Consider the following 24773-nt stretch of genomic DNA (forward strand, 5'->3'; position numbering starts at 1 on the left):
AAAATATTGTTGCGTATACAAGGTTTCATAGGAGCGCCCTCTTCTCTAGCCGAAGACTTATGGAAAAAAACAAATGATTTGGTCCATTTGCGTTCCATCTTTATGATTCCCTACAGTGAGCTATACAGCTCACACTTTCCTAAACTCTGAGAAAGATCCTTAATATATTGGAGCCAATGAATTTGAAAAGACCTATCAATGGACATGGAGTCTTTTAAAATCTCCTAGTTTAGTTTTGCCATGGGTCTAACCACAACGAAAGTGGGCGCAAAGTCTGTATATAGCCCAACCCTAATTCTTCATGAACTGAAAATGGCAGAACACTGTGCTGAACACATAGGAGACATCTTTTAAAAGAATTTCCCAGAGACTGCAAGTCAGCCTGATCGACAAACTCTCACACTTCACTTCCCTAAACTACTAGAGATACTCTTAGCCAAATACAATTGTAATAGGGCCTGAATTGGTCTCCTCCCAAGTATAGAGGCAAAATTGCACACTGCTGAGTTTGCCCTTATGAAATCTTCCTTTTTTTCTGTTCACCAATGGGTGCCAACGATTTAGGAGTCAAAGAGCAATCTTAAATAGGAAAGAACTCCAGTCTTTGGGATAGCACTGTACCCCAACATAAAGAAGCATGTCTTAGTCTTACGTGGACCTACCACCATCATATAGGATTTTTGAATGTTCACTGTCAAATCCATGTCTTCCATGAAGTTGGCAAATGATTCCAACAGGGGCTATGACCCCTTTGCTGTTTTTACCATGAGCATAGTATCATCTGAATTATAAGAGCACCTGCAAACACAGGGCTCCCACATGCAGGCAATTGCAACAGTGTCGATCAAGGCCTATTCCAAACTATTGATATATAAATTAAAAGGAAATAAGGCCAAAATGCAGCCCAGGCTAACCCCCCTTTTGATAAAACATCTATGGGAACATTTGAAATCACTAACATAATGACCCGAAGCAGCGGTATTCATATGTAAATCTCTTAAGACAAGGACAATATCGTGGTCCAATCCCTTGGACAATATAAACCGACATAATTTCCGTCAATTAACTCAATCTAAATGGATAGAATCTGGGTGAATCATAGTGTATTTAGTTAAGATCATAAAAATATTTAAATACTGGTCAACTAATGAACTCCTAGTGCGACAACCAAACTGCACATCTGGTAGGGCATCATTGTCCTCAGCCCACTTCCCCTATCTGTCCAAGAGCATACACCCAACTATCTTCACAACAGAATCAAGGAAAGAAATAAGTCTGTAACACACCGAGTTGTCCCTATCTCCCTTTTTAAAGAATGGGATAGTAAGAGAACAAGCCCATGATGGCGGCCGTCTCTCCCTCACTGCCACATTAGCCAGTGCGGCTAAAACCGGGGCCCATACTTCGGCATCCTCAATGTACATATGCGAGATGTCATTGGGACCAAGGGCCTTCCTCCTAGTTAACCCTGCTATTCCCGTCTTCACTTCCTAAAGGGAGAATACCAATTTGGAAGTCCCAACTAACATCCCCTCCTCCATTCCTTCAGACACATCTTAGATACAAAACACTACTCATAAAAGGAAACCCAACTGTCCTCTGTGATATGTAACCCCAGAAATCAGAGGCCATGAATGTGCTATTTACAAATTTTCCAGAATTTGAAAATGTTTCTTAGGGTACTGGCATTAAGCAGTTCTTCCCATCCCATGTCCCTTAAGACATTCTTCCTCTGCACAAGCTCTTCTCTATATTGGAAATGACTATTTTTCACAAGGGTGGGATCTCCAGGGTTGGTACTCAAAGCATTTATAAGCCACTTTTGTGCTTGGATAGACCCATTATCAAACCATCTGGCCCCTTCCTTGGTGCCACAAGATAACTGGGCCTCCAGAAAACTAGACGTCACTTTGGAAATAAAGGCAAATACCCCAAAACATCCCCAGGCAAACTGCTATCCTCTAGAAAAACCCTGAGTTAATAGCGAGTATATAATGCCCTATAGAATATCAGGGTCCAACTGAGACCATGTCAATCTCCTCCCCTGCCAAATAATGGCAGTAATACCACCTGATCCCACTGGGCATTTTTGAAGCAAGGTGGGCTGACCTAAACACATACACACTGGTTTATTGTCACTGAAGGGGCTCATAGGTATCTCTGTCTTAGTAATTAGTGGGAAGAGCAAAGTACAAACAGTCAATAAATATCTCACAGCCCTGCCCTATAAATGTTGTATATAAGGCTCTCACAGTAGGGACAATCTTCTCCAGGATAAATACTAGATTAAACTCAATCAACAATCTGTTCAGCAAAAAAACTTGAAGTATATGTTCAAGTCAAGTCAGAAATACCTTTATTTTGTTTCAAAGAACCATAAACGTTTCACAATATAAAGAAATATTTACAATTCATGGGGTGTATGTTCAAATTGATGGCTTGATAGTAACATACAGGCTGTAGCCACCTCCTGTTCCCCCTCACCCTGAGATCCCCACACAAAAGTAATTAAAGTCTCTAGCCACCACAATGTCCACTGATAGTATGTTAGTACCCTGCAATTTTCTTAGTAACAACCCCATAACCTGAATGTGCTTAGATTGTTTGGGTGGTATTGAGCATTGTAAAAATGTAACAATGTCAAATAAGAGTGACCAACGGTGGTACGTTTTATACCCTGAGTAGTAGGAACCCCACTCTTTGTCACCTTCAGCTTTCCCTTTATTGCCAAGGATACAAACTGGATTCAAATTTGAGAGACCCAGGACTGACTGGAGAAGCATGTAGAAATAGAAGTATTTTCCCCGACAGATTTGTATATTACTGCATTCCTGAGAGCTGGGAGAAACACACCCTGGAAGAAGAAGAGCCAGGCTCTTTAGTACACTTCAAACAGCTTTTGGTTCAGGGATATGTGACTGGAAAGTGGCCTGGGCACATCTGAGGGAGGAGCTGGTGTAGATAAAAGAATCATAAAAAGTAACGCTGTGGCTTGGTGTAGCATTGTGATGAACATACCACTCTGGCCGACATCCAGATATGACCCTCTAGTCACTCCAATGGCCTGTGTTGTGCTGCTATTAGATTTGGAGTCACTCCTGATGTGATAGATTGCTTTCTGGTGAAAAAGCAGGATAGATATTGGGGAAGCACTCCTCCAATACTAACTTCAAAGCCTCTAAATCACATTTTGTGTTTGTAAATGGACTATAGGAAGGGGAGCTTGATGCCCCCAAAATTGTCAAATGTCAAACAGTCAGTTGGGCTGTGGAGGAGGGTAGCTCTGTAATACTTCTGCCTGTGATGGAGGATAAGGCCTGCCAGCCTCCCAACTGGGTATTGGGACATCACTAAAGGAATCCAAGACCACTTACCCCTGGAGCTTGGAGCACCCTTCAATGTCTGTTTTGCAAGATCAATGTGCCCAATGAAGATCAGGAGAGTGCTTGGAGGGAGAGTGTTTCAGACGGGATCCTGGCAAGGCGATCACCACAGTGAGAAGTGAGTAAATAGTTGCTGCAATAATTGGGCCGTAGCCCATGTGCAGAGTGAAGTTGGTGACTCCGTATGTCATAAGGGGCCGCTGTGAACATTACTGTCATGCCAATCGCGGCTTTAGCCTATGTTCAGAGTGAAGTCAGTGACCCCGTTTGTCAGAGGGCGCTATCATGATGATTACTGTCACGCCGATGGGGCCATAGTCCATGTGCTAAGTGAAGCCAGGGACCCTGTTTGCTATAGTGATTTCCGTGAAAACAAATGTACTGCCATGCTGATCGAGCTGTTGCCAGTGTGTGGATTAAGGTCATTGACACCATACACCGGATGGGGAAACTGCGAAGAACAAGGGACGTTGCCTAGTTGAGCTATTGTCGAGGTGAGAGGGTGCTGTGCTGACATGTGCGGGCTTGAGCTCCAACAGAGGATCAAAAGCCAAGTGACTGTCTCCCCCACCAGGAGGATCAGAGGAATTTACTACCTCACCGGAGGAAGCACCATGGAAGCCTTTCCTCTGTCCATGCAGAGCTGAGTTCTACTCACCATCAGCATCTGCTGCAGCCCTCTGCAACGTATGATGCAGAAATGCTTCTAAGGACTCCAGTAGAGCAACCCCTGTAGGAGCTTAGAAGACTAATTCGTAAGGCGCCAGAGAACTTTGTTCTGCTACATAGTGCTTTGGGTGCTGGAACATGTTTGACTTTTGGAAGAGTCGGAGTGGGACTCCTGAGACTCTGATTACTATGGGGGCTTCACTTGAATGTCACCTATAGCGAATGGGGAATAGCAACTACCAGTAGTGAGAGGTAAGTGGACTCAAGGACCCATTTTTGAACACTAGAGCCCTAACTTCATGAGACTGTGTGTATTATTTGTGTATGCCATGTTATACTTTGTGATTGTATATAAATGCAAGGATTTGTATGGACAATCATTTATTGCTGCTATTGAACATATTTTGAGTTGTTAGACTGTGTTCACCTGATGCATCTACCTAGCCCCTGAAAAGCCTTGGGCGGCTCGACCTACACTACTATTGACAGACAAGTGCTGAAGGGGTACTAGGCTTAGCTGATCAGGATCAATAGAAACCCGAGCTCCAGGACATCAGGCGTAAAAGGCCTTAACCCATATGGATGGTCCCAGTAGCTCCTGCTTGCCCCCAGCCCTCTGAAAGGTGTTATGACACCCATGTGCCATGTGTTTTCAGAAAATTACTGAAATCATACACAAATCACCCACTCTTCAAGTGGTTGTCAATCTAAGTATTTAGTAACTCACCCTTTCATTCAGCATTTGTGTGAATACATGTATTAATGTGTAAAAGTGCATCCGTGAATATGTGTGGCTGTGCTTGCTTGTGTCTGGGTAGAACATATGACATTACAACGCAAACATTTACAACGCATGCTTTTACAATGCAGTTTTTACATTGCAACTACCATTACATTGCATGTTTTTACAACGCATGCCATACTACGCATTTTTAGAAACTACCTTTACAACGCATTCAATTACAATGTATACCATTACAAAGCATAATACTTTTAGGGTAACAGTAGGGTAAGTGTTGGATAGTGTAGGGGTAAAAAATACTTTTCCCACTCCAGTGAGTGCAATAGTAGGGTAAGTGTTGGATAGTGCAGGGGTAAAAATTACTATTCCCACTCGAGTGCGTGTAACAGTAGGGTAAGTGTTGGATAGTTTAGGGGTAAAAATCACTATTCCCATATACCCCCAAGCCCATACCCACCCTAAAACAAAAACAATCACCATTACTTACCTTATAAAGCGTTGTAATGGCATGCCTGGTATTGGTATGCATTGTAATCGCATGCGTTGTAATGGTATGCAATGTAATGGCATGCGTTGTAGTGACATGCATTGTAATGCCTGCGTTGTAATGGCATGCAATGTAAATGCAGTCATGTTGTAAAGGTAGTGTGTTTTAATGACTGCATTGCAATGGTTGTTTAAAGTCTGTGTGTATTGCTGCAATACGCAGACGAATGGAACATCATGAAAGTAGAAAGACATATGCTACAGTAATGACATCTAGTGAAAGTACTTGCATGGGATGGCATTACAAATCATACGAATGGCCAATGCACAATATTGTACTTTTCCATTTAATAGAGCTAACATTTAGAATTCCAAGATTTCAATGATATCAAAGTCATAATACGGTGTGAGTATTGTCTGGATGAGAATCCTGACTCTTGGAGTCATTCCTTCAATTGACATATATGCACACTGAATCTTTAAGAATGGATAATAAAATATTGATGACTTACAATCAAGGCCTGTATTGATTCCAAAACTGCTATTGTCCTTTCCTTTGCTTTTTCCGGATCCTTAAAGAGAAAGATAAGAGAGTTGACTATCCAGAAAATAAAGAATAAAATTACATTTTTGCAATGCATAGCTATACTTATACATAATATTATAAAGAGGGAAGAGGGAGAGATACCAGGAAAGATAAAAAGTAATCAGATACGTATTTTCTGAGAGAGTTTTGGTGATTTATGCATTTGCCTTTATATGAATACTTCATCCTGATTGGGGTACTAGACATGTTCCAATATGGATTGTGGAGCTGATATCATTGTTTTCTTTGTGAATAATTTATGCGAGTATTTCAATTTCTATTTATATATGTGAATTTAACTTGCATCACTTTATTATAAGCTTCAATATCACTGGGATATTTTTTTTTAGTTCTTTATTCACTAATCAGTGTTGTTTATCTATGAGAAAATGGTACTCTATTTGTTCTACTGTGGTAGTTTAATGTATCATTTAAGCATTTGAAATCAGACATGGCTCCATGTGATTAAGATTCGGTGGAGCTGAAATACTTCATAGGATATAAATGTCTGTACCACCATGGAATCGTACAAGTGCCGTACAAACTGCCAAGTAAGATTCGTATGGGAAAAAGTCCATACGAATCGCATTGGGAACATTTCCCCACACGTCCTCGGGTCGGAAAATGTGTCCGACATGTCCCCGGACGATTTACCGTACAAATGTGAAAAGTGAAGTCCGAGCGCGCAAGTACGATCCGTCCCGTGCGTCCGATGTTACAACCGTATGGAAAAAACACCGTACGGACCGAACTCCCATAGCAACCATGGAGACATGTGCCCGTATACGTGCTGAACCCCCCCAGCCCCTGTAAGTACGCGCCGAACCCCCCCCAGCCCCCATAAGTACGCGCCAAACCCCCCCAGCCCCCGTAAGTACACGCTCAACCCCCCCCAGCCCCCGTAAGTACGCGCCGAACCCCCACTCGTGTATGTACACCCCCATACGTACGGACCGTACCCCCACCCGTGTATGTACACCAGTGTACGTACGCCCGTAGACCCACCCGTGTATGTACACCAGTGTACGTATGCACCGTACCCCCACCCGTGTATGTACGGCACAAACCCCCAGTGCACATACACGGGTGGGTGTACGGTGCGTACGTACACTGGTGTACAAACACGGGTGGGGGTACGGTGCGTACGTACGGGGGTGTACATACACGGGTGGGGGTACGGTGCATACGTACGGGGGTGTACATACACGGGTGGGGGCTCGGCGCGTACTTACGGGGGCTTGGGGGGCTTTGGCGCGTACTTACGGGGGCTGGGGGGGTTCGGCGTGTACTTACGGGGGCTGGGGGGGGTACGGCGCGTACCGGGCCCCCTATTCTGGTCGTTTCGCGGGGTACTTCGCTTTCCCGGCACTTTTTGGGTGCCGTAAAAATATTGCCGTCCGGACTGCTGTGGGTACGAATCGTACTTCCTGGTTCGTGAAACGCAGGCTGCATGCATCCCGACGTCACGTCGGCGCTTTCCCGGATCACATTTGTATGTTAATTTTCGTCGGTCGGTGTTTTGTACGATTCGTACGAAAATAGTATTTCCGTGCGAATCGTACTTGCATATTTGTAAAGTGTTACAATCGGGTACGAGTCGGACGGAGAAAATGCTCCGTCCGATGGTTCGTACCCGGTTTCTCCAGGATCGGAATCGGCACCTAAATATGGCATAAAAAGTATTTTAAGAACAATTGAGCAATTACAATATGAATATTAAAATATCGAATGATGTGCAGAGCGTTAGCAATGTTAAAATTGTACAAATTGTAAAATGTATCTCATAATTATGACATTCATCCTTTGCATCGCCCCTCTCTCTATGTAAACAAACAATCATCCATGTTCAATTAATGTGCTATTATATTTCTTCTTCTTATGGCAGACAGGAGGAATGAGGCTACACAATATCAAACAAAAGGGTGTGACAATAGTTGAAGATAATACAACGCTGGGTGTCTTTGGCTAAAATTGAGATTACGCATGAGTGGTAGAATATATCTTTTCCTTTCATCCACGTATAAGTCACAAAAGAACAGGAAATTGAGGTCATTCTGGGAGGATTGACCATCACATAGACAAGGTGGCAGTGCATTACTAGAATATGTGTTGGCAGAATGGCCTAGCATCAAGGGAATACATTGCAACCGGATTTGCAGCAGTATGTATCTATGCTGATAGTTGGAGACTGATGTTAAATATGAAAATATGAAATCATCTATCCTCTGTGTTAAAAGGTATTGGTTTCAGGCAATCTTTTACAATGTCCCTGGTTAGATTGAGTTTTTCTTTTTTCCAGACTGAATGCCAAAGTAAGATAGGGACAATTCGAATCCGGTCTGTAATATAGGCGAAATTACATTTGCAGTTTATATTATATGAAGAGCAGGGTTGTGGAAGAGAACCTAGTCTCCGCAAAAAGTTATCCTCTAAAATTTGGAGTTTAGATATATCACATAGGCCCAATATAGCTGCCCCATATGTTGCAACTGACACTACCTTTGCCTGGTAAATCTTTTTTATAGTGTCAGTTGGTTTTGAACCAAGTCTTTGTATAAAGCTGAAGAGCCCTCCAATGGTTCTTTCCATTTGCAGGCCCCTGTTGATTACCATACTTTGCCAATTATTCTCCTGGTCAAACGTCACCCCCAGGTAATTAAAAAGAGTCCACAACCTCAAGCGTTTCCCCTTTGATACACATTTTGGGATAATTCTTAAACTTTTTGCCTGCAACAAGAACAAAAGACTTTGATTCATTTTATTTTAGGGCCAGGTTCCCAATAAAGTTTGTATAATCCCCTATAAGTTTTTTAACTGCACTGCCGGTATGTGCACCAAGTCATCTGCATAATGCAGGATGCAAATAGGGGATGAGTTACAGTGGGGACGTCCCTAGTGGATCCCTTCAGGGTCTTCATGTGTAAGGCAAATAAAAATGGGGCAAGAACGCATCCCTGTCTTACTCCTCGGGTAATGTTAAAAGTGTCTCATGCACTCACCCTCTCTACCATATCTGATGCAAGCAGTAGTGTCAGCATACATACCATGGATAACATTGCATATTGTTACTTCGGCTTCCATTTCTTCCATAACACTTCACAACTTGGAATGGACAACAAAATCGAAGGAGGCCAACTGGTCCACTAAGGCCATGTACAAATGGCCGGTCTTGATTGTGATATATTTAGCTATGATCAAATTAAGATTTAGACATTGGTCGAATGTTCCCTTTCCTTGTCTGACCCTATATTTTGAGGGAATTATGATATTCCTTTCAGAAGCCCAGTCCTCCAATCTGTTTAAAAAGAAGCCAGCCCAATAATTTGGCCGTAGAATCCAATAACAAGATTGGTCTGTAGATTTTTGGGGTGGCCATATCCCGTTTAAAAAAAATAGGTATTATACCTGTCTTCTTCCAAGAGGGTAATACACCCATCCTTATTATGACATTAAAACATTAGTAAGGAGTGGGTCCCAAAGTTCCTGGTTATCTAGGAAGAAATCTACTGGGACTCAATCAGGGCCCGGTGCTTTTAGCCTAGTGCACTGTGTCAAGGCATGATTTATTAATTCAAGATTAAATGGTAGGAGGCTTTGTAAGAGGTGTAGGCAAAGTGGGTACCTCACCATCATTTCTAAATACTGTTTTGAAGTGGGCCACCAAGATATCTTTCGGTACATGCATATCTAGGGTAATGTCTGTATTTACTATTAAAAAATTTGCATTGATTACACTCCAGAACCCTTTGCTATCTAGCATTACGGCTGTTTTTCGTAATTTCTCCCATTCCTCCTTTTTCAATGCCCGTACTCTTGCTGATCTTGCCGATTTGTATTTATAGCAAAGGGATCTCACCAGGGTGATGTCTCGTGAGATCGATCGCAAAGCCGTATGGAGTAATCTTAGGGCTTTTGAACAAACACCAATAAACTACCTTGCCTACCTTTGTGGGTTGTGTGTTTTTGGACAAAAAATACTTTCATTTGATTTCCACTAAAATGTGATTAAAGGCTAAAAGTGTTGTTATATCAAATGGATTTAAATCTAAGCACTAATAAATGTCTTCTTTCATTTTAAACAGAACAACTCCAATAAAATGTTGGGTATTAACGTTTTCCAATTTTAGAGTGACTCAATTTTTCTTACCAATAAGGGGTCGAGGTAAAGGATTCTGAGTGGATTTTGGTCATTGGGCAAATTGGATATATGTAGTGATCGCCGTATGGTCAATAAAAGCATAAAAAGTTATTTTTGTATGCAAGAAACATGCTCTAATAATCGCAGAGGTCAGTAAATAGTCCTATACTGAGTAGTAGGACCCAGAAGAGAACGTAGAATGTATCTGGCCTGTGGTATCGTTGTGGGGGTTAATAATCTCAAGATTGAGGGTTATTAGTAGTTTATTAAGACAATATCCATACTCATTATGTTTAAAATGAAGAGGCCTCTCCCCATAATTATCAATCATATTGCAGGCTGTAGTGGCCATCTGCCTACAGTTATGGGAAATAAAATCACACACCCGGTTTATTTCAAGGTTTTTGGGATGGGAATTAATGAGCAGGTTAATATCCCTTTCCAGGGGGGAAAATAATGTTGGCATATTAATACCTAAGTTGTTGTTGTAGAAATTGATAATAATCCAATAGCACCAGTCCTGCTCTTTAGATACTTCACATAATAGTAGTTGATAGTACGGTGAGGTGGCTACAAACATCTTTATCTTAGGTCCCACTGCATTAGACACAAGGGTTAATAGTCCCCCACTGTGTCGACCAGCAGCAGAGGGTGGTGTAAGGGTGAGGTAGAAGGACTAGCCATCTATATGGATGTCACCAATTTCCCATGTTTCTTGGAAGCATTTGATATCATGCTGTAGTACCAATGCTAGCTAATCAGGGTCAGCTCTTTTCTGATTATAGTCCGCTTTATTCCAGGACATAATTTTTAAGTAGTTTAAATCATTAACTATTTATTGCTATGTTGTTGGTATTATCTGGATCAGATGGTGTTTTTAAGGAATTGTTTAGTCAGTCGCATGCTTCCAGATTTCGTAGTGTTGCAAACCTGTTATAAAGGGGTATTGCAGAATTCATATGGACAAATGAGTGAGTTGAAAAGGCACTTTCACTTGACACAGCACTCCTTTCTAACCGACACATCTTACAATGCACAACCAAATGTTGAAATTAGCATTTACACACCATGTTCATATTACTGTACACCATACTTTTCACTCAAATGTATACTTACACACCACCTTTCAGGTAATATCATTCACGCACTTCCGTACACAGTCTTGTCACCTCACTCGCCACACTACATGAACTATAGCTCACCCCTTCTCCATGCACTACCTACACCCTTGGATATTACCTAAGTTATAGCCTGTGAAGTTATTGGAGAACATAAAACACTTATGACATGAGAAATTATATTTCTAGCCAGAACACAGTGCATGGTAGAGAGGCGAGTAATAGTTAATGTAGTGTGGCAAATAGCTGTAGCTGTACTCTGTATTTATAGTTGCAGAAATTCCGCGAACACGCGGAATTGCTTGATCGCGATGCTTTTTTCCTGTTCACAGTTGCTGTTTGCATGCTCGGGGAGAAATATCTCGCGAACACGCATTTTGAGAACGCGAACAAGAAAAAATTTCGCGAAGTCGCGGAAAGCAGAATTTTGGGCAATTTCGCGTTCTCCGCGGAACGCAAAATTACCGAAATTCCGCAAATTCCACGAGCGGAACGGAATTTACCGCCCAGGCCTAGTTGTAATGCAGCCTGCATTGCAAACAGGGAAGTGTGCATGACTGCTTTGGGCGGCTTGAGAGGGCCAACCAAACAGTCATTGCACACTTGAGTGGGCATACCACCCCGCCCTTGACCTGCTCTGTGAGTAGAGCAGCCCCACACACCCTCCTGCCAGCAAAGTAAATATAGCATGAGTACATCAGAAAATCATGTTATGTTTTCTCTTCTTGCACTGCTTGAAAGCAGTGGGGTGACGCTTTTCTGCCACAGGGGAGGACCCGCCACAGGGGGTGGTCACCCACAGGTGCTTGGCCTGGGGCCGATTCGACACCCGGACCTTCTCCACTACATGTCCCGCCTTCTCCTCACCTGGACATTGGCATCATTGCGCAATCTGCAGCACTCTCTCCAACAGCCAGCAGGACTCACCCAGCAAGAGCCTCAGCCAGGTGGTATTTCACAAGCCTCGGTATAGCAGTCACCACCAAGTCCACTGGGGAACCTCCCAATGCAGGTGATGCAAGAGGGCCCCATTAGGTGTGAAATTGCAGCGCTCCTGCCACACATTTTTGGTGCAGCTCAGTGGCCTCACCCTCCCCAGCGTCCAGCCAGTGCAACATACTCCGGCCTGTGATGCAGAGAGGCACGGGCCACCATTGGTAATCTCCTCCATGCATCCCAGTGTGGTGGTGGTGCGTGGTATGAGATGCAGACCTCCCTATGTTGGTACGTAGGAGCACCTCTACCAATCACAGCTCAAATAGGCACCAGGCAGTCTTCTCACACAGGTCAGCAATGTGTCTCCGTGAGACCTGGCAGACTTCACCACCAGGTAAGGTTGATTGCCTATGCCTCAATGTCTACCGCCATGGCCCAGCAAATCCACAGCACCTCTGCATCCTACTCCAGGTCCCATGTGCAGGCCCAGCGAGGCCTCCGGACCCCAGAGACTGGCTGGCCTTTCAAGGTTTTAGATGCTATGGTGTTGCAAGGAGTGCGCAATATTAAGTGATGCATCATGTGTTTTCCCCAGCGATGCACCTCTTTCCATGATTGTAGCCCTGCATTTCCTCTTCCTCTGGGACTCTGGCTGGTGATCCTGGCTGCTGGTGGACTTTGGGGGATTGTTGATCTGTGCTGCACTTGGTCCTAGCTGCTGCATTCTGCATTCCATTGTTATTGTTTCCTATTTTTACTTGGAGGTGGACTTATAGGCTATTTTTGCCTTTAGAAGCAAAAAAAAAGTCACATTGGGCTGCCTAACGTGAGTTTTATTGCCGCTATTGGGCCTTTCGTCAGTTTTCACCCACTAACATCAGAATTTGTATCGCCTTCAAACTAGTAATAGTGGCAGTTTTCACCGTGGCTACCTGAAACTATCTCCATTTAGCGACATATTGTAAATACATCACTAACAGGGTGATAGTTTTTGGTGATAGGCCGCGTTAAGAAAACTTCTGCTAACTAGCGTTAGCGTTAGTTAGCGGCTGTTCTTGTACAAATACCCCTGAGTTTTGTGTTTTGGTTTGTGTTTGGTATATTGAAGTAAGCGTATGTAGTTATATAGCTAGCTTAACTGCATATTTAAAACTGCAGGATAACATAAAAACTGTTTTTGTATTATGTGTAAGTCAGGAGTAAAGTAGTTGGTGTGTTGGCTAGAATAAAATTGTAAATATCCTTTTTTTACAGAACAATATCTACATAACTACAAACAGTTAGAATGCCTACAAAAACTTGGAGTGAAAAGCAACACAAGCAACTAGAGGGTCTATGCAGAACCAAGACACAAAAAGGGCAAAATGTAGAATAAGTGGTGAAAGAAAAAAGATCTACTAGTAAGAGAACAAAGACATTTCTTTAAAATGTACGCAGCCATTTGCTAAGATTACAAAATAATGAAAGTAAAAACCAAACTATGATAAAGAATAAGAGTGGAAAAATTGTATGGTGCAAGGACAGGAAATAATGTAACAAAGGTGGACACATCTTAACCAAGAGACAGAATCAGTTTAAGGAAATAAGAACCAGGATGTTTTGTATTGGAATGGTTGTAAATCTACTGAAACATATGAAGAAGTTCAGTAGAAGGAGAGAGGCACTGAAGCAGAAAGAAAGATTTGAGGGAAAAGTGATAAGGCCTTAGCTTTGAAGAGAAATCTTTATATTTGGATTATAAATAAAATGAAGACTTGTTAAAATTGTGTTGTGTATGAGGAGACAAAACCAGAAGAGAAGATTAGTGAATATAAACAACTTTTGTATAGGTTTTAGTGGGGAATATATACATACTTCTAGCATAGAGCATTTATTTGATGAAGCAAGCCATCTCCAGGATAACACATTAGTTCATGCTATTGATAAAACAGGACAATATTATGAAATGAAGAATGGCACTCCTATAGTGAAAGAGGTGATTGTACCTAGAAATGTAACACAAGTTATTGCAGAAGAGGTACAGGGATCGCACAATTAGACCCCTATATACAAATGGAATTGTAGTACTGTTTGTAGTATTTGACAGCAGTCCATTGATATATTAAGAATATTTCTACTTATCTTTCAAAGGTGAAGTTTCAAACACAAAATAAGTACTTTACAAGTATTGGATCCTTGTAAGGTTATACAGCTTACAAATTTACAGGGACAGTACCTTGCATGTTTATCAAGGAAAGTGTGCCAAAGCACCTTTTATCTTTTCAGGATGATAGCTATACACCACTCAACAATGCAACCTTTTGTTAGGAGGCTGTACTTTGTGAAAACTCCTGCTTTATGTTTAGAAGAATTGAAGAGGGCACTTTTGCATGGTAATGTGGCAGAGGTGAGAAAGGTTTGTGATGATGCCCAGTTTTGTTTCTTTGGTCCAGAACAGGACACTAGGGAAAATGAAGAGTTGATAATAGGAGGAGCTGCAGAACAGGACACAGGTACTACAGTTGATAGTTTTGAAGATGTGATTACAAGATTTAAGACAGTGTGCTCAGAAAAAAACAGAGTATGTTTTTTTATGTTGTCAAAGCACTCACTACAAGATTCAAAGACAGACTATTGTCTTGTATTTAAAAAGTGAAAAAGAAGATAATGATAACTGGCAAAAGTTTGGATAGTGGGGGGAAAGCAGGGAAAGTCAAAGGGTACATAGCACCTCAAGCAGAATGTCAAAGCAAAAACTGCTGTACAAAGACCTGCTTCAGATTTAACAGAATAAGTCCTGCCACTAGCATGAATCAGAGTGATTGCTATGGCCTGGCAAAGTATAGTTGACGTGGGCACAGAAATCAACTATAACAATTTAATAGGTAGAAAGTCCTTTGTACATCAGGCCCATTGTTTTGTTATTTTGCAGAAATAAACGCATGTGCTTGGTTTATTTCTAAAGAACAAAATGCTGGGATTTTGCCAAATTATGGCAGCCATCCAGATTCAGGCTTGCAAAAAGTACTTCCATCACATTAGCAGAAGCAATTTATTTGAAGAGATCTCCAACAACATGTGCATGAAGGGCACTCCTCTACCAGGGTGGGGGGGTCAGCAACCTGTGCAATCCCAAATCAATCCCTTCTTTTGTTAAAAGTATAAAAAACATACATTTGTGTAAAGGCCATCCATTAATTTTATTATCCCTGTCATGCTTGATTTCTAATCGCTATGATCTGAGGCACCATTTCAAATAAAGTTAGAGACTGTACGTAAATAGAAGTAAATAAAAATCAAACTTACTTTCTCCTCAAGTGCGCAGCCGAGCTCGCTGAGCTTGCACAATAACTGTTGGAGGGTAGGGCCTAACTACAAAAGAGATGAAGAAACAAAGTGGTCAGAAGAATTCTCCAAACATTATATGAAACAGTTTGTTTGTTCAATGACTTTACCTTGCAACATTATTGGTACTTTTTATTCTTCATGTTTTGCAAAACCTTTTTTTTTTTTATTTCAGAAACAGGTACTTAAAGTGTTTTTTGCTTTTGATGAGCACAGATTTTGCTGCCTGCATGTTGGGTTTGCTCCTAGTATTTGACTCCCAAGACCACCATGAATTCCTAATTTGTGTTTGAAATGTGGCTAAAGTAACGCAAATTAGCAGTATAAAGCTACTTTGGGCGACTTTCTGTTAAATTCATTCAAATGGATGGTACATATACATTTACAATTAACCAGCCATGAGTTTTGATGTAAAAACCTATCTACTTACAGTGGTAGACTATGTTTTGAGATAAAAACGTATGCCTCTTAAAGTAAGTGTAAGGTAAGAGAAAAGTTTACTTTTCTCGATACTTTTCAAACTTTGCTTGTGTGCTGGAAAGTACTGCACAACTACAAAGAGGGAAACGTATTAAAGCATGATTTTCTTCTGAAACAATCGCCTTCCAGTACAAAACAAATGCTTCAAGGAACACGCACACTTTTTCACTATGGTGCTGGAAAGATCAAGCACTGTTTTTGCCTTTCCCATTGCCGCAACACTGGTCAGCAGCTTTATGTGCTGCTCTGTATTTTGTCAAAATTGTGTAAGTCTACCTCAAAATGAGGATCTATATCTGAAACTGCCAGAACACTTCTGAACCTTTCTCAAAATTCATGATGTAAGAGAAGATCCTGAATGATTTAGACTGCAGGAAAAGTTTACCATGACCAGAAAATCGAAACAACATCTGATTAATAGGAAGGTGAATTGCCCATAAACCACTTTGTATGCAGTTTTCTCTAAATAATAATACTGAAAGAGCATTTCTGTTCCCACCTATAAACAATTCTGTCAGAGATCTAGAGGCGTCGATCCCTTATTGTCGCATGCATTTCTGTAGAGTTGGGAATTAGATGGGACCCATTCAGATACATCTCTCTGTTCTCTGGTATGATGACCTGTGACCATGAAAAGTAAATCTGCAACGCAAGAATGTTCCTGAGATTTATTCAGCTAAATTTGAGGATTGCAGGGGATTCTGGGTAGAAAAAATGTTGGGGGATTTTTGCAAGCCATACTTCCCTGGACTACCCTTAGTATCTGGTTTTCAGAGATTTCTGGGGTTGGTAGGTTTCCCTAGATGGCAGACAAACTCAGGTGAACCCCTTGCAAAACTAGGTTGCTTTGTAATAGGCTACTTTGATGTCTCCACAATAAGCTTTGGGCCCTTCCCTGCCATGGGAACTTAGCCCACCTACACAAATGAGGTACCATTTGTATTGGGACACTTTTGGGAATGCCGGGTGGGCAGATGTTTGTGGATGCACACAGATCCAGAACTTTCCATACCAGAAATGTGACGAATATGAGATTTTTTTTAGCAAAATTTGAGGTTTGCAGTAGATTCTGGGAAGAAAATGTTGGAAGATCCATACAAGCCATACCTCCCTGGACTCCCTTGGGTATCTAGTTTTCAGAAATTTCTGGGTTTGGTAAGATTCCCTAGATGACCACCAAGCCGTGGAAAAAAATCCAGGTGGCTGTGGCCCCCTTGTAAAACCATGGCGTTTTGTGATAGGTAATTTTGATGTCTCCTTCCCTGCCGTGGAATGACTTTGGGGAATGCGGGGTAGGTGAAAATGTAAGGATGCACGCAGATTTCAGAACGTTCCATCATAGTAATGTGAGGAAAGTGTGTTATTTTTGACATAGTTTGAGGTTTGCAAGGGTTTCAGGGTAACATAATCTAGTGAAAGTCACACAAGTCACCCCATCCTGGATTCGCCTAGGTGTCTAGTTTGCAAAAATGTATAGGTTTGCTAGGTTTCCCCCAGGTGCTGCAGCACCTGGGGGTGCAAAAAGAGGTTCCATTTTAAGTGGAAAAATGTGATGTCTCCATGTTGCTTTTTGGGCTGTTTCCAGCCATGGGCACTAGGTCTATCCACACAAGTGAGGTACCATTTTTATGGAGAGAATGTTGGGAATAAGGGAAGCATGGAAGTTTGTAGATCCATGCAGATTCCAGAACTTTCCATCACAGAAATATGAGGAAAATGTGCTATTTTTGACACATTTTAAGGTTTGCACGGTATTCTGGGTAACAGAACCTGGTGAGAGTCACACAAGTCACCCCATCCTGGATTCCCATGGGTGTCTAGTCTTAAAAAATGTATAGGTTTGAAAGGTTTCCCTAGGTGTCGTGGGTGCAAGAGTACAAAATCCACAGCTAAGCACATTGCAAAAAATGGGTCAGTTTCACTGGAAAAATGTGTTGTGTCGCCGTTGTGTTTTGGGGCGTTTCCTGTTGCGGGCCCTAGGCCTACCCACTCAAGTGAGGTATCACTATTATTGAGAGACATTGGGAAATGTTAGGTGTGTGTAAGTTTGTGGATCCATGAAGATTCCAGAACTTTCTATCACAGAAATGTGAGGAAAATGTGGTTTTTTTCACAAAGTTTTAGGTTTGTAAGGAATTTTGGGTAACAGAACCTGCTGAAAGCCACGTACATCACCCCATCAGTTTTTCTCCTGGGTGTCAAATTTTTTAAAATGTAAAGGTTTGCTAGTTTTTTCTAGGTGCTGGCTGAGCTAGGGTTCATAATCCACAGCTAGGCACATTGCAAAAAAGGGTTGGTTTTCAGTGGAAAAATGTGATATGTATATGTTGCATTTTGGGCCGTTTTCTGCCACGGGCTCTAGGCCTACCCACACAAGTGAGGTACCAATTTTATCGGGAGAATGTGTGTAATGTGGGGTGTGTGGAAGTTTGCAGATCCATGCCGATTCCAGAACTTTCTATCACAGAAAACTTTGTTTTTGTTTTTACAAAGTTTGAGATTTGCAAGGGATTCCGGGTAACAGAACCTGGTGAAATTCACACAAGTCAACCCATATTGGATTTCCCTGGGTGGCTAGTTTTCAAAAATATAAAGATTTGCTTGGTTTCCCTAGGTGCTGGCTGAGTTAGGCTTCAAAATCCACAGCTAGGCACATAGCCAAAAAAGAGTTCACTCTAAATATGTGATGTGTCCACGTTGCATTTTGGCTGTTTCCTGCCGCGGGCACCTTGCCTACCCACTCAAGTGAGGTCCCATTTTTATTGAGAGACTTTGGGGAATGTGAGGTGCATGGAATTTTGTGGATCCATGCAGATTTCAGAACTTGCCATCACAGAAATGTGAAGAAAATGTGCTATATTTGACAAAGTTTGAGCTCTGAAAGGGATTCTGGGTATTATATCCTGGTGAGAGCCACAAAAGTCAACCCATCCTGGATTCCTCCTAGTGTCTAGTTTTAAAAAATGTACAGGGTTGATAGGTTTGCCTAGGTGCCGGCAGCTCTAGGGTACACATTTCACAGAAAACAGAGCTTGAGAAATTCTAAAACATTTTGGAATTTCAGTTTTTCTGGCAATTTGTTAAGTGACATATCTTGTTTTCCGTTGCTTAGCTTTTGAAGATGGGATGCTCAATTTGAATCCTAAAACCAGCTCTCAGAAAAAGGAAACAGATTTCACAAAAAGAAATTGTAGAATTCAAAGCCAACCCAAAGTGATGCTGGTACACTGCCTTGGGATGCCACTGGAGCAAGAATTGCTGGGGGCATCAATGAGTTGGTGCTGTCATCAGAATGCCTACCAGAAATGAAGTCCAGCTGGTTCCCACTCTGTGCTAGCAATGAAACAGTTTTCATTTGTGTATGTAGGTGAGATAAGAAATGCAAACTAAGCTCCTGTATATTGTTATCCAGGTTGCATCTTGCTCCTGTATTCTTAAGGTAAACAGGCATTGCTTGTCATTGTCACGTGATCTGCATTTTTGCTAAGTTGCAATAGCCCCCAGAGAACTTGCCTGACGGCCTTTAAGGCAACACACTGGATTCCCTTCCAGGTCATTAATTTCAGCCTGCAGCACATATAGACAAGCAGTGGTGAGGTTTCCAGGGGCCCTAATGAAAGTAAGAAAATGGCACCCCTCATCCCCTGGCTTTGTGGTAAGAATTGAGATGCCCGTGTCATTAATTGTGGTAGCTCAAGCCCATCAAATCTAAAGGCCTTGGTTCAACTGCATAAGCTGCACTATTGATACCTACACAACTGTGGACAAGGATATTCACCACAGCACATCTCTTACTACTTCTCTTATTAAATAACTATTTCACATTACCACTACTTAGTTTTGTAAAGAATGCAAGGCCTGATTCACAAAGTTAAACTTGCACTCTTGTGTAAGTTTAAGTTTGTTTAAAATTCCCAAAACTATATTTTAGTCATACGTTTATGAGTGCGGAGACTCCACATTCGGGGCGGAGAACTCCACACATAAAAAGATAAGACACACATTCATTTTATGTGCTGAGTTCTCTGCCCTGACTGTGGAGCCCCACCACGTGTAAACTTATGAATAAAATGCATTTTTATGAACTTCAAACAAGCGTAAAGTTACACAAGATGTGTAAGTTTACTTTTGTGAATCAGGACCAAGGTATATAGACCCCTACAATCTACATTCTATAAGGTAATGTAAATACATTACATCCAAAGTCAAAATAGGAAGCAAGTGTGGACCAAAAGATGTGAAGAGGAAGCCAAATGGGAAGCAGCAGCGCCCTTGAATAAGGCTCCCAAAGTAAAACAGATGTAAATGGGTCGAAAGAAAACTGTCATTTACATGGTGCTGATGATATATTAAAGAAGAACACACAAGGCATCCTTATGGCATCCATGGTTTCAGCTGTGAGGGAACTGATGTGTGGGAAGGAGGGTGGGAATCTCTAATGTCGGACAGTATGCTTGCATCTATGTCCTGTGCACATGAGATATTCCTCTGCAAAGGGGAACATCATGCAGGCTCAGGAATACAGGATCTAAATCCATGTTTTACCCCCTAACAGTTTGTATACCAAGCACAAATCTGCATATATGTGCCACCTGTGGGGCAGGTGGTGTATAGGTGCAGGGCCTTTGGGTAAATATCTGGGTCAGTGGTGGCAGGTGGGTAGATGGGAGGATGGAGAGCAGGATAGGAGTCATCTTGGGGGAGATTTGTCTGCACTGCCCATCTTGTCCTGCCTTCGAATGGGAGCCTTGTTAGCATCAGGTTTCTGTTTGCAGGGGCGTGGCTTAGGCGCCTTCGGAAATGGCCGCCGTTTACGGGAGCTCTGCGGCGACGTGAGGCAGCGGCATCTTTCCAGGCTTTCTCCGTTTCTCTTGGGATGCGGAAACCGCCTCTAATGCTGTATGAAGTGTTGCTCCATCTAACGCACTTCAACTTTTGGTGAAGGGTGAGCTCAAGGATGTCTTTTGGCTCTATATCGGCTGCAATGTACTAGCGGCCGCCATTTTGTTTCCATTTTTAGCGAGCTCCTCGCGTTTGCTGCCACTTTTACCTCAGGGGACGCTGTTTTAATGGAGGGCCTGCCTTAAAATGTTTTTTTTTACCTCCTTTTTGAACTGTTTTTGTCTGACTTATTATATTGGATTATTTTTCAACCTCGTGGTCACAATTTTTGTCATTTGCTCTCCTCACACTTGCGTCTTCTATATTAGGGAAGTGTCTTATTCGTCATAGCACCAGTCTTCCAGGACTTTATACTGTTGCCACCACGCAGAATTTTTGGAACCGTCAGCAACGTCTCATCCTCTCATGTGTATTTCATAAAGTGGCGTTGTGTACTGGCCTGCCTTTAGTAACTTCATATAGTTATACTGTGCTCTCTTGAACTTCTGCTGAAGATTATTTTTTCTCGATTTAGACCATGGCAGCATCTTGGACTAATCGTAAAGAAGCTTTACAACCTCAGGGTGCATCTTTAGAAGATTTCAATCCCTTTAATCTTCTACAGGAAGGTGCAGAGGATATCCCCAGTGACTCTGTGGCTATAAAGGGCTCCTCTCCCTCCACGTCTCGATTGGGCTCCAAGCAGGGGTCCAAGATACCAGCTTCAGCTCCCTTTACACCTGGAAAGCGAGGGAAAACAAATCCGCCCTCTCCTACTGACTCCTCATCGCCCCTTTCGTTAGAACTTATTCTTGAAGAGATTCGTGCCCTCAAACCGTATATGGAAGAAACCAACCTACGTTTGCAGAGCTTGGAGGATAATTGGTCTCACACTGAGCAGAGGGTTGATGGTCTGGAAAGGCGTGTTGAGTCTGTTCAGGAGGTCGCTGTTCAAGTTCCCCTTCTCCATAAAGAAGTTGAACATCTTAAGCAACAAGTTGAACAGTTAGAAAACCGTAATAGGCATAATAATCTATGCATTTATGGTCTGGCAGAAGGTCTTGAAGGAACTAACGCAATTTCCTATTTTCAATCCTTTCTTCCAACCCTTCTTTGTCTTCCAGCATCTCCGCCATTAAATATTCAACGTGCGCACCGTTTGGGCCAGAGTCCCCGTTCTTCTTCTTCCTCAACGAAACCCAGAGGTGTAATTCTGTATTTCCTAGAATACACAGATCTACTTAAAGTCTTGCAGGCAGCAAAACAGCGAGGAAGGATTTCTTGGAATGGTTCCAATCTATTTTTTGCTCAAGACTATGCCAAAATAACTGCTGAGCGTCGGAAGAAATTTTTCCAGATGAGACCGGCCCTTCGTAACATGAACGCTCGTTATGGCTTATTTCACCCCTGCCTTTTCAAGGTGACTTATAACAACAGAACAACCAACTATGAAGATCCTGCTGTGCTTCAAAGATTTTTGGACTCTTGTAAAGGAGTCTCTATGGACATTTCTAAATCATAAACATTTCATGACTATTTTTGTTTCAAACGTTCCATGTCTGTTATTTGTTTCCCCACAATTGTGAATTTCTTCTGTCTCAGTCATATTGTAAGTTTTGGTGTTATCGTAATTTTTCCCATTAACTATTACCTTCTTTTTTCCTTTTTACTAGGTCGTGGTTTCTTTGCTCCCTTACTCTCAGTGTTCTCATTTCGCCTGGATGATGTTCTTTCTGTGTGCCTCTCATCCTGTGTTCTCCCGCCCGGTGTTTGGCCTTTCCTATGTGGCTCCACCTACCCCAGAATTTTCGTTCTTTTGTGGTATGTTTTTCTAGTATTGTACTGTTTTATCGATTGCTAATTTTGTTTTGTCTGTCTTGTTTTTTCTTGTTATCCTCACTTCTTCCTTCTTTCTCTCCCCACTTTTCGGTTTCATCTCAATCTCCAAATTTTCTTTATGCTTCTTTTTTCTATCATCTTCTCTCTCTCCCTCATTATTCTCTCTATTCTATGATTTTATATCTCTCTCACTGTTATTTCTCTACAATCCAGCTTTCTTCTTCATATTTTATTGAATATTTCACACTGTTTTTGCTTTTAAACATGGCGCATTTTTTAAAGAAATGTTGTGATTAATTTTCTATAAGATTTAAATGTTGTTAAATATTATAACTTGGAATGTTAAAGGTTTGGGTTCTCCTATCAAACGTCAGCGAGTTCTGTCACATGTTGCAAACCTAAAAGGAGACATTGCTTTACTACAGGAAATTCATATACCAGTTACTGAAGTAGCTAAGTTAAGATGGAATTGGGTAGGCCATGTTTTTGCATCACCAGGTTCAGGTAAATGCAATGGCGTTGCTATTCTCTGTCATAAACGTTTGGATGTCCAGCTCATACGACAGGATAACGATTCTGAGGGTAGATGGGTTGTTATTTCCTTATTGATTAATAAGATTCCCATTACAATTTTTAATATTTATGCTCCCACTACTCAAGATAAGCTGTTTTGGCCCCAAATCCTTTCCCTTTTAATGCAATGCAATGATGAATATTTGGTTTTCGGTAGTGACTGTAATATGATCATAGACCCCTTTATTGACAGGAATTCCAATTCCAGATTCGTCCCTTCCCTCATGCATTCTCAATTTACTTCCACTATCTCTCAAAGGTCTCTTGTGGACTCATGGAGGCTCTGTCACCCCACATTACAGGAATACACTTATTATTCAACTGCTCATTCTTCGCAATCCCGATTAGATTACCTTTTTATTTCCAAAGCTCTACTTCAGCATATTGCTCACTCAGACATCGGATCTATTCTAATTTATGCTCATGCCCCAGCTTCCTTAAGCTTAGATCTACTTCCTCCCGTTAAAGGCACTAGATGCTGGAGATTTAATAATTCCCTTTTATTAGACCCTAAGTTCACACCGGACTTTCTTGATTTTGCTACCTTATTTTTAGTAGAAAATGAATCTCCTCAGGTGTCTCCTCAACTTGTCTGGGACTCCTTTAAAGCTGCCTCTAGGGACTTTATTATCTCCTTTGTTGCTCAAAAGCGGCGTGCAGCCTCTCATTCATCCCTGTCACTTAACTTGCAAATTAAAAAACTAGAACATCTTTATTATCTAACAAAAAGCCAATCTACCTTAGAGGAGCTTATTAACGCCAAACTTTCTTTTAATAAAATTTCTACTAATTCTGCGAATTTATGTTTACTTAAATCCAGCGCTAAATTCTATAGTGCACAAAATAAATCTGGCAACCTTCTTGCTAAATATCTCAAAGTCAAAAAAGAACGTACTAGAATTGAGTCTATTTTATCCTCCTCTAATATTACTCTCCACAAAGACGAGGACATTCTTTTAGAATTCTCCAATTTTTACAAATCATTATCTGATGACTCACCTATGGTCCAGTGCCAGGATACCCTTGGGGTGACAGTCGCGCTCAACAAGAATCTAATACATACATACATACATACACATATACTCCTGAATCTCAACCCCCTTTATCTGTCATTGATCGATATTTAGCTTCTATTACCCCGCCTCCCCCTTTGGATGTAGATTTCTCTTCTCTAGAAAGTGATATATCCACTAAAGACATTATCAAAGCTATTCAATCACTTAAAAAAGGGAAAGCTCCCAGACCTGATGGTTTTACTATAGAATTTTATACTCATTTTTCTAACTTACTTGTTCCCAAATTGCATAAACTATTCTTGTTTTTTATATCTTCCCAGAGGTCTGAGGGTTCATTTCAGGAGGCTTTGATTTGTCTCCTCCCTAAAGAGAATAAGGACCATACTTTATGCAAAAATTACAGGCCTTTTTCCTTAATCAATCTGGATTATAAGATTTTTGCGAAGATTCTTGCGCTCCGTCTAAACAATATTTTACCACAATTAATAGGTAGAGAACAATGTGGATTCATTAAGGGTCGTCACCTCTCTGATAACACTCGTCTCTTTTTCAACGTACACAGTAAATCCCACTGCCATGGTTTCTCATTAGCAGCTGTTGCT

General features: G+C 41.5%; 1 protein-coding gene across 1 annotated transcript in view; it reads right to left on the reverse strand.

Annotated features, from left to right (window-relative positions):
• The window catches only part of LOC146811159 (uncharacterized), a 183580-nt gene that overhangs the window by 150671 nt on the left and 8136 nt on the right, over positions 1–24773 (reverse strand). Inside the window, exons 3-4 of the mRNA XM_085618220.1 lie at positions 15344–15409; positions 5793–5852 (exon numbers count right to left, since the gene is read on the reverse strand). Coding sequence (XP_085474346.1) covers positions 5793–5852; positions 15344–15409 — 126 coding nt within the window. The remainder of the gene's footprint in view (positions 1–5792; positions 5853–15343; positions 15410–24773) is intronic.

Source organism: Triturus cristatus, chromosome 7, assembly GCF_964204655.1.
Source record: "Triturus cristatus chromosome 7, aTriCri1.1, whole genome shotgun sequence".
Taxonomy (NCBI): domain Eukaryota; kingdom Metazoa; phylum Chordata; class Amphibia; order Caudata; family Salamandridae; genus Triturus; species Triturus cristatus.